Consider the following 10,770-nt stretch of genomic DNA (forward strand, 5'->3'; position numbering starts at 1 on the left):
ACACAGAAGCACGCCAAGCCCGATCAGCAATTCTGGCTTTATTCCCAGTTGCCAGGGCTCCTTGTGACAGTGGGGCTTCCGTATAACAAGGCATCTTGGGCTGCTCTCCCATCTCCCTCGGAGTCACACTCCTGGTCTTTTTATGAAGAAACATTCTATCCACACCCAGCGCTCTGAGCTCTGGCAGAGGAGCTAGGGTGACTGTCATGCTCAAAGCACTTTGTAGAGGGATCCTGAGCTTGCAGAAGTTGCTTCCTGAACAGTGACCAGTCCTCCAGCTCCAAAGAGGGATGCCAACTCCCCGTCATCTCAGTGAAACAGCTCCCGTTTCGGCGAGTGAACGTAGCCCCAGAGCTCAGGGTCAGAGACACTTCACGGGGGACACACCAGCAGCTCAACCCAATGGGCTGGATCCACCAGGTCCCACATCCCATCCCAGCCCTCATCTCAGCACAGTACAGGCCGGGAAGGTGAGGCACTTGGCGGGGTGCCTGTTCCTGGCCGCCTGGGAGCCTGCAAGTGGTCACTTCACTGCCCCCACTTGGCCATGGCACACTGACCAGCCCGGGGCCAGGTAGCCACCCTCCAGTCCCAACAAGCATGGCACAGCTGCTGCCACACCCAGCTCCCCAGTCCCAGCAAAGCAGTCCCTTTTCCAAGTGGTGGCCAGGGCTCCTCTCAAGGAGGCGGTCAAACTGTTGGCTTCGGTAGGCCGTCCGGGCCCAGGAGGTGAGCGTGTGGGTGGTCCAGGATTTGAGGCCCGGGCCCCACCTGGCAGGTAGAGAAATCAATGTTCAGCTGGGTGACAGGGAAGGACAGGCGTACCCTCCAGCCTCCCAGGAAAGTACAGGCCAGAAGCTGACCACCGTGTGGTGATGCCCTGGCCCTGTGCCCAACTCCCTTAGGCAAGAGCCATGTGGTCCCAGCCTCCATTACCCAGACTTGAGTGAAAGGTAGAGACAGGGAGTCATGAGGACTTGGAATTGAACCAGCTGAGTGAAATCCTAGCTCAGCCACTGAGCAAGGATCCTGATCTGCTTCCAGTGGGTGAGCGCTGAGGGTCCCCAGGATCCCCATCTCCATGGCCAGCCCTGCCCTCTCCCCTGAGCACTAGGAACACAGCCCAAGTCACAGTGTGTCCTGAAAGCAAGTGAGTGAAACAAACCAGTGGTCCAGATACCTTGAAATTGCTGTTATTCTTGACGAAGTGGGGGTGAAGGGAACCCCTTCACCTGGTTTCACCTGGTGGACACACTGGGTCTAAGGCCATGAAGCCCGTGTACTGGATGGAAAGTTCCCTGGGTGTGCTGGGCCGTGAGGGCCCCAGGCCCTGGTGTTGAGGGCTGGTACCAGGCCTCACCTGAGTGGCAATGATGTATTTGATGCCGCCGGGGGTAGGATCCATGCCCAGTGCAGCTTTAAGCTCGTCTGAGAGTGGCCCAGGCTTCACGGGCAGCCCCTTCAGAAACCTGAGGAAAGGAAGGCAGGACTGTTGTGTGCCCATCAACAGGAGCATGCAGACCAAAGACAGGAAAGTTGTGACTGACAATGGGTACAGGGTTTCTTTTGGGGTGATAAAAAATTCTGGAACCAAAAGAAGTGCTGGTTGCACAACAACGAATATACTTAATGCTGCTGAGTTGTACACTTCTAAGTGTATTTCACCACATATAAAAGCAGGAATGACCAAGGGCCAGGCTGGGGTCACTGTGAAGGGAGGGTTTCAGGAAACCTCCCTGAGGTTTTGGATTCACCCATGGCCCGTGGCTACTGCTCCACCCAGTGGGGTAACAACTTAAATGCCTCAGTTCAGGCATGAGTCCATCACTGTGTTCCTCTGCCCACCACCCACTGCGGTGACAAGGGCCATGAGTACAGAGCTTCTGACGAGGGCACCCCCGGCCTCCCAGGCCATCCTGGCTGTCCCACTTGGTAAGGAAGTTAGTATTCTGGCCTCCTACCCACTAGCCACCAGTGCTGCCAAATTATAGTACTGCCCCAATTATGGAGACAGGTAACCCCCCCCTTCCAGTACCCCTAACAGGAACATGTCCCCACATTGAGAAGAGACCATTAAAACGGGTGCGAAGAAATCCAAATGCTCTGTCCCCACTGCGGGGCTGTAGCCACTGTCCACACAGGAGCCACGATGCCATGTGCGTGGGTGTGTCTCTGTCATGGGCTAAGACATGTGATGGGAAGTTCCCGGTCACAGCAAGGCGCACCTGGTGACACACTGCCTGTGGTCCGAGGGGATCTACACTTCTTGCGGGACTCCCCGTTCAGCACCACAGCCTTAGGAGCAGCTGTCCCTGATCCCAATAGGAGACCCTGCTCCTCCCTCCACGGCTTCCCAAATGGGGGGACCCACAACTCACTTGTCTCCGTTTGACTCAGGGGGAAAGCTGTGCCTCACGGCAGCCACAAACTCAGCCACAGTGTCGTCCAGGGTGAAGATCACCGCGTTGGGGCCTGCGTCAAATGTATATGCCACCTGGAAACCATGCAGTCAACGTCACTATCTGCACAGTGGCTCTGCCTGGCTCAGACCCTCTAGACCAGCGGTCGCCAACCTTTCGGACTTCATGGACCACCAGTGGTCTGTGGATCACCTGTTGGCGACCGCTGCTCTAGACTGCCCAGAGACCCAGGGCCTCCCACAGCGCCCGCGAGGCCAACCCCGAGTAGAGCAGTGGCACTTCTGCTGGACAACTCAGGACTGAGGGCAAGGGGGCTCCCCAAACCCGTGCTTTAAAGTGCAGGCTGGGATCCCTCAGTGGGACTTGCAACCAAAATGAAACAGAGTGAGACGGAAACTATTGCTGCTCTGCACGCAAGAGCATGAAGCAGGTTCCGTGGCGCTCTGTCACAGACAAGCATGTGCTGGTTTTACTGAAGATCATGGCCTGTGGCCCACTCTGTGGGTTTCTGGCGCTGCCCCGGCCCCACCTTGCCTTGGTCTGCCCATGGTGGGCATTGAAGCGGTGCACCAGGTGGATGATACGCCTGGAAGTGTCGTTGAGATAAGAGATGGGCGGGAAGGTGTCTAGGCAGGTGGCATGGAACTGGTTGCTGTCCTTCATGGTCAGCTCACCAAAGCCCTGGAAATTTCTCTCTTTGACATAGCGGATCATCTCTGCCATGCGCGCCGGCACCACTGCCTCAGCCCGGAACTGCAAGACACAGGTGCTTCCCAATGAGGTGCTGGCTGCTTCACAGCACAGCGGCCTGCGGGTAGGGCCTCCCCCAGGCCTCAGTGTCCACACATCCAGCAGAGCAGATGAGCTCAGCTTCAGAGGATGTGGGTGGAGCCTGGCGTGTATCCTGACAAGCAGGTTGTTCCCTGGGGAGCTGACACCTGCCCCAGTGCCGGCCTTACCCTGAGCAGGGGGCTGGTCTCCACGCTGGTCTGCATGCCCACTGTGCTGCCCGTCAGCTTCTTCTCAGCGCTCACCTGCACCGAGGGAGAGATGGCCTAGACCTCACACCCAGGCCCCAGCCCTAAACACCCACCCTGTCCTGTCCCTCCCCTCAGCTGGTACAGGCAGCAGGGTGGAGGCCAGCACCTCCTGACCATGGAGGCCTCCTGACTGGCAGAGATGACAGTCCTGAGAACAGCAGCATATAGATCAGCAACCCTCTTACTACATGGACGTCATTCCTGAACGGTCCGTGGAGAGCCATTTCATCACCCCCAGCTCAGCCCAAGAGGTCCCTGCACTCCACGGCTGTCTCACTCACCACAAGGATGAGGACTCGGAGTTCAGGCCAGTGTGATTCAGGGGCCACCTGCCGGGCAACGCTGTCCTTCCCATCAGCCAGCTCCCCCATCTGCCACTCCACGAAACCGCCATATAGACTCCGGCAGGCGCTGCCTGAACCTCGGCGAGCCACTTCCGAAAGGTCACTCTCGACCCCGTAGACTCGGGCCAGGGCATAGGCTGTAGGCACAGGAGGGAAGGTGGACAGGGGAGGGGGACTAAGATATGCTCAGCACCCTAGGAGAACGTGCCTTACAGGAAATTAAAAATTCTAAGATGACAGAGTTTCAGCCACCAACTCTCACGGCTAGCATTCACCTACTCACCCACGTGGCCACCCACACGCTCACACACACTCAGCATTCCCAAAGGCGCACTCTGGACATACAAAGACCCCTGGAGCCCGTGGAGCTGCAGTGGAGGGGAGCCACTCTTGGGGACCTGAAGGACTGAGTGCCAAGGGGCCAAAGTTTCTCCAAGGAGTGGCACAAAATTGGGCTTTTAGGGGTGCTGTTTGGGGCAGGAACTAAGGCACAGAGGCCTGAAAATGTACACGCTTGGGGTAGCTGGCATGCTGGGCGTGAAGGAGCAGGGCTGGGCCTGGTCAAGGGTCTGATGCCAGGATGCACAGCTGGGGTCATAAGGCAAGAGCTCTGCCCAACACTGGCACGGCTCACCCGCCCCCTCCGGCTCCTGAAGGTGTTCAGGCCTGGATACATAAGCCAAGCCAAGCCAAGCCAGTAAGCATCATCCCTGGGGTTTTCATGGGCCACTGATCTCATTGGCTATGAGGAAGGTGTGAGCCCACTGACCGCCACTTCGGTAACCAGCTTTGTCCCTAAGTAGGGAGATGCTACCAGAGTGAACCAACAGAGGTGAGCAAGAAAGGAGAGAAACGGATGCCCAATGAGGTGGTGGGAGAGTCTGGAACCAGCTGCACCAGAAGGCAGCTGCACTCCTTGGAATTTTGTTCCGTAAGCCAAGACAGTATCCCTACTTTAGACGTAAGCCAGTTTGAGATGGCTTCTGTCACGTGCAACCTAGAGGGTCTGATGTATGGAACCCTCAGAAGACTTTAACGTTCAGATGTGTGAGACAACCAAGGCCTCAGCCTCGTGAGACGAAGGCTCCCCGAAAGCTGCAAGAGCATGAGTCTCCTGTGGGCACCCACCGAGGCAGGCATAGCCTGAAGCTGAGGAGGCCAGGCCTGCGGCTGTGGGGAAGTTGTTCACCGATGCGACGTGGACCTTGTAGTTGAGGCTGAGAGGCAGCGGGTCCTCCTCATCATCACTCCTCCGCTTTCGGGCCAGGCGGCGGACTGTGGGGAGGGGGAGATAGCCACTGGGCAGAGCTGCCCTGACCTGCTCCTGGCATCTCGCCTGCCAAGGGTCAGAGATACAGCTGACACCGGGCCTCTGCCTCAAATTTCTGCAGGCCTCCTTGTTCAGGAAAGCCCCAGACCCCAGACCCAAACCTGGCTGTGCTAACAGGTGTCCCCAATCCCCGGGGGCTCTCGGAGCCAGGTGGGGAGGGAGCAGCGCCTGCTGTGCTCTCAGACTCCGCCCAGAGTAAGGAAGAGAAGGAGGGGAAGGAACAGGCTGGGACTGGCCCCAATGTCCCATGCGGGACCCCCACTCACTCTCCCTCAGGCAGGCCTGGATACGCGGCTGCCCTATGTCCTCTTCCCGGCCATTAAGCCAAATCCGGTCCTCAGTGAAGTCCTTGCTAATGACAGCTGTCGTAGTGGTTTTTAACTGGGAAAGAAAATGCAGGGCCACCTCAGGGGCAAAGCACCCCTTTTTGCTGAGGAGGCCTTTCCTGCCATGGCCCATCACTGTCACCCACTCAGGGGCAGGGACAGCCTTGCTGGAGAACAGGATGTTGAGGCCAGACAGGAGGGGGGTTAGACAGTGTGGTAGGTAGGCTCGGCCCCAAGCCTGGTTTCCCTATACAGCAGCGGTTCTCAACCTGAGGGTCGCAACCCCTTTGGGGATCGAACGACCCTTTCACAGGGGTCGCCTAAGACCATCAGAAAATACATATATAATTACATATTGTTTTTGTGATTAATCACTATGCTTTAATTATGTTCAGTTTGTCACAATGAAAATACATCCTGCATGTCAGATATTGACATTACGATTCATAACAGTAGCAAAATTACAGTTATGAAGTAGCAACGAAAATAATTTTATGGTTGGGGGTCACCACAACATGAGGAACTGTATTAAAGGGTCGTGGCATTAGGAAGGTTGAGAACCACTGCTATACAGGGTGAGGCTGATGCTTCCATCTCCCACAGCAAAGCCACTGGGCCGGGCACGAGTGTGAAGGGACAGAACCTCAGAGGAGACCTAGGGGTGCATGTGCGATGATAATTCCTAACAGTGGAGCATGGAATGGACACTGTTCAGGGACTGGGGATTTATTACTATCAATTATTAAACACAAGTTTAATAAATTTTTATTTTGGTGTTTATTGTCAGCCCATACTAACCTGGTCCTGGTGTAAAGTGACACTGAGGGAGGAGTTGATGGGCAGGATCAACTCCTCATCTCGCTTTCCCCCTGGAACAGACAACCCAAGGTAAGCTAATCAGTTTCCCAGCCCCGCAAACCAGGGCACTGTTGCCCCCACCCACCAAAGCCCCACTCCTCCCCACTGGTGCTCCCTTGTCATCCCCTCTCCCATACCACAGTTCCCCACCCCCCTGGACCCTGCTCTCTCACTATGTCCTCTTCCTGCTGTACTCACACCTGCAGGAAGCCCTCCTGGATTGCTCCCCACTTCACTGTGCTCCAGGTCCCAGAGCAGAGCTGGAGGCTAACCATCTCATCTTTCTGCTTCATTTTTTTGTTTTATCGTCTTTCACCCATTGGACAAATCACACTGGAGTGCCTACTGGGTACTGAACGCTTGACTGGTAGGCTTTTGTCTTTTCCTCCCAAACAGGAGCAGCCTCAGTTACTGAAAATACCTCAAGTCTCCCTGCTCATACTCCCTGGAGACACCCAAAATCACCCACTGCTGCTGAGCACTTCTACCCCCGTATCTTATGGCAAACAAAGTAAACTTTCTGGAAATTTCAAAACTCTTTGTTAAGCACACACAATGTGCTGCACTTGGGCTTGGGGGAATGGCAGAGTTACGGGAGGTAATAAGGATTCATACCCGGCAGGTGATCTCTGAGACCCAGAAAGAGTCCCCATCAATAAACCCAACTGATTTTTTATAAAAGTGCAAAAGCAATTCAATGGAGGGACAGCATTTTTGTCAACTGGACATCCATAGGTCACCGAATGAACCTCCACCCAAGTCGTATACCTTATACAAAAAATAACTCCAGATGGATCACAGACTTAAATTTAAATTGTAAACCCTTTAGGAGAAAATCTTCAGGTTGTGGGGCTAGGCAAAGAGGTCTTAGACTTGACACCAAAAGCATACATGGAATAACTAATACACTAAACTTCACCAAAATGTTTTAAACTTTGGCTGTTTGAGAGAACCTGTTAGGAAGATGAAAAGATAAACTATAGAGTGAGAGGAAATATTTGCAAACCACGTATCCAACAAAGAATTAGTATCTAAAATATAAAATGAACTCTCAAAAACTCAATGGTAAAACAAACAATTCAATTAAAACATGGACAAAAGACACCAAGAGACATTTCATCAAATAGTATAGAGATGGCAAATACGCCCATGAAAAGGTCAGCCAGCAGAAAAATGCACACTAAAACCACAACGATGTATCCCCTAAAACAAAAAACAGTGACACCACCAAATGCCAAAAAACAATGTAAAATGGTACAGCCACTCGGAAAAACAATTTAACAGTTTCTTTTTTAAAAAAACACACAACTAAACATGCAACTATGACCCAGCAATGGCATGGCACTCCTAGGCACTTACCCTAGAACAGCGGTTCTCAACCTGAGGGTCGCGACCCATTTGGGGGCCGAACAACCCTTTCACAGGGGTCGCCTAAGACCATCGGAAAACACATATATAATTACATATTGTTTTTGTGATTAATCACGATGCTTTAATTATGTTCAGTTTGTAACAATGAAAATACATCCTGCATATCAGAGATTTACATTACGATTCATAACAGCAGCAAAATTACAGTTATGAAGTAGCAACGAAAATAATTTTATGGTTGGGGGTCACCACTACATGAGGAACTGTATTAAAGGGTCGCGGCATTAGGAAGGTTGAGAACCACTGCCCTAGAAGAATGAAAACTGATGTTCACACAAAAATCCATACAAAAAGCTTATAGCAGCTTTATTCCTAACAGACTAAAGCTGGAAGCAACCCAGCTGCCTTTCAAAGGGTGTAGGACCTGTGGCCGGGCCGCACCAGGGGACAGGACTCGGCACTAAAGGAGCAAAGCACTGATGCCACTACCATGAGCCTCCAGAGATTACAGTGGGTGAAGTGGACCAGTTCCAAAACGCTACGTGCTGCGTTCATCGTTCATTGATGAAGTATTCTTGAAAAGAGAACTTGCTAGAAATGCAGAGCAGGTCCCAGGTGGCTGGGGTGGGCGTGACCGTGGGAGCTGAGTCCCACCTTAGGGATGGACATCCTGTGCGGACCATGTCCATCAAGTGTCCCGGGACCCGAGAAGATATACGTCCTATGTGGGCTGTGTCCCCACCTCCGCGGGTATGGACGTGCCGTGTGGCCAGTCCCGGAGTGGATCCGGGGCATCGCATGCCGCACCACCGGGCCGGGTGGACCGCTGGAGTGAGTGCTCACAACTGTATATGGACCTCCAACCGCGTTATCACCTCCTCCACCGCCCACCCGCGCCGGGCTGGAGGCCCTCGCGCGCGCACCCTCGGCCCGCGCACTCACAGTACTTGATGACCGCGATGTTGACCGGCGCGGTGCAGGTCACCGCCAGGTACGGCTTCTCCGAGGCCATGGCCGAGGAACACTAGCGACCCCAGCCCACAGCCGCCAGGCTTCGGAACCCGCGCCCCAGCAGGCCTCGCCATTGGCCCACGCGGTCCCAGCTGTTCGCACGTTGTCCAATCAATGGCGGTTCTTCCCCACGCTCCACCTCTCAGCCAATAAGCGGGATCGAACGATGGACTGCTGAGGCTGAGCCCGCCCCTCTGTCCCCGGCGTGCGTGCTCGGGCTCTGCGTAAGCACAGAGCGTGCCCAGGCTTGGAACCTCCGGTGGCGCGCGGTCGCGCAGGCGCGGGGCGTGCGCAGGCGCAGAGCGGCGGGCTTCTAGGAGCGCTGCGGGTCCCGCAGTCAGACCTCCCCGGTGGGCGGCTGAGCGGGTTTCGCCCAAGGGGTTCTCCTGCCTGAGAGGAGGCTGAGTGGGCGCGGGAGCAGCTCGGGTCGAAAGGCTCTGGCGACCATGCCAGAGTGCCCCCGGCTCCCCAGCACAGTATCTCGCAATGCCTTCCCCGCTCCCCCGGCTTCTCGGGCCCGCCACCCAGTCCGCCCTGCCGCCTGGGGTCTCTTGGCGCTCCGCCGCCCGGGGTCCCGCAGCCCACGCTTCCTCACTGGCCCTGTCATCTGGGGGGTCCCACGAGCTCCGCATTCTGACCTGTGCCGCTGGGTGGCAGCTGCTAAGCATGAGAGATGGGCGCTTTCAAAGCCCACTCTCTTTTTTTAAATCCTCCCTCAAGGATGTGTGTGAGGGTTTTTTAAATACACACACACACACACACACATTTAATTGATTTCAGAGTGGAAGGATGAGGGAGAGAAACATCTGTGTGAGAGAGAAACAACGATTGGTTGCCTCCCAAACACACCCAGACCAGGGATGGAACCCGCAACCTAGGAATGTGCCCTGACGGGAATCCGCGGGGCCCTTCTGTGCCCAGACAATGCTCCAGCCAGCGGAGTCACGCCGGCCAGGGCCCCGCTCTCCTCTTTTAAGCTCCATATAAACAAGGATTACTTTTTTAGGGGTTGAAATGGTTGCCACATAAACACGTACATTGGCTTTTTTCTTGTAAAATACACAAAGCTCATCAGTTTAACCACTTGAAGTACACAGTTCTGTGGCATTAAGTAAATTCCCACTGACATGCGACCATTACCACTATCCATCTCCAGAACTTTTTCAGAATCTAAACTGAAACTCCTTACCCATTGAACAGTAGTAACCCCATTTTCCTCTTCCCTTTATAAAAGTTTATTTTTAGCTTTAAAATGGTTCAGACTGCAGTCAAGATATTAAGAGAATTAAGAGTAACACAAAGTTCAAAACAACAATGAGGTACCACCTCACACCTGTCAGACTGGCTATCATCAACAAATCCACAAACGACAAGTGCTGGAGAGGATGTGGAGAAAAAGGAACACTTGTGCACTGCTGGTGGGAATGCAGACTGGTGCAGCCACTATGGAAGACAGTATGGAGTTTCCTCAAAAAACTAAAAATGGAACTCCCATTTGACCCAATGATCCCACTTCTAGGAATATATCCCAAGAAAACAGAAACACCAATCAGAAAGGATATATGCACCCCTATGTTCATAGCAGCACATTCACCATAGCTAAGATCTGGAAACAGCCTAAGTGCCCATATGCAGATGAATGGATTAGAAAACTGTGGTACATCTACACAATGGAATACTATGCTGCTGTAAAAAAGAAGGAATTCTTACCATTTGCAACAGCATGGATGGAACTAGAGAGCATTATGCTAAGTGAAATAAGCCAGTCAATGAAAGAAAAATACCACATGATCTCACTCATTCATGGATAATAAAGACCATTATAAACTAATGAACAAAAATAGATACAGAGGCAGAGCAACATTGAACAGACTGTCAAACTACAGTGGGAAGGCCAGGGAGGATTGGGGGGTGGGTAAGAGATCAACCGAAGGACTTGTATGTATGCATATAAGCATAACCCATGGACACAAGACACTGGGGGGTAGGGGAGGCCAGGGGAAGGTCAAGGGGAGAAAAAAAAAGGAGACATATGTAATACTCTTTGTAATACTTTAAGCAATAAAACAA

The 10,770-nt window shown here is 53.5% G+C and overlaps 1 protein-coding gene across 4 annotated transcripts; it reads right to left on the bottom strand.

Moving 5' to 3' along the window:
* Window positions 1-18: 18 nt before the first annotated feature.
* Window positions 19-8,789, bottom strand: MVD (mevalonate diphosphate decarboxylase). Of its 4 annotated transcripts, none has more exons than XM_023761077.1 (10): window positions 8,632-8,789; window positions 6,259-6,329; window positions 5,401-5,515; window positions 4,933-5,079; window positions 3,742-3,941; window positions 3,380-3,454; window positions 2,955-3,173; window positions 2,379-2,494; window positions 1,359-1,469; window positions 19-768 (listed from the first exon to the last, which is right to left on the bottom strand). In XM_023761077.1, the coding sequence occupies exons 1-10, from the start codon at window positions 8,699-8,701 to the stop codon at window positions 156-158; spliced, it is 1,737 nt and encodes a 578-aa protein (XP_023616845.1). In that variant the 5' UTR covers window positions 8,702-8,789; the 3' UTR covers window positions 19-155. The 4 variants fall into 4 exon arrangements, with proteins under 4 accessions (XP_023616845.1, XP_023616846.1, XP_023616847.1 ...); XM_006097344.3 differs by having other exon boundaries at window positions 545-771; window positions 1,361-1,469; XM_023761078.1 differs by lacking the exon at window positions 3,380-3,454.
* Window positions 8,790-10,770: the final 1,981 nt, after the last annotated feature.

The sequence above is a fragment of the Myotis lucifugus genome, unplaced genomic scaffold (assembly GCF_000147115.1).
Source record: "Myotis lucifugus unplaced genomic scaffold, Myoluc2.0 scaffold_198, whole genome shotgun sequence".
NCBI lineage: Eukaryota > Metazoa > Chordata > Mammalia > Chiroptera > Vespertilionidae > Myotis > Myotis lucifugus.

Coding starts and splice junctions, on each gene's coding strand:
- MVD (XM_023761077.1), bottom strand. CDS start 8,701: ATGGCCTCGGAGAAGCCGTACCTGGCGGTGACCTGCACCGCGCCGGTC. Junction 5,516..6,258: donor TCACTTTACACCAGGACCAG/GTTAGTATGGGC, acceptor TTTCTTTCCCAG/TTAAAAACCACTACGACAGC. Junction 3,455..3,741: donor TCCGAGTCCTCATCCTTGTG/GTGAGTGAGACA, acceptor CCCTCGGTGCAG/GTGAGCGCTGAGAAGAAGCT.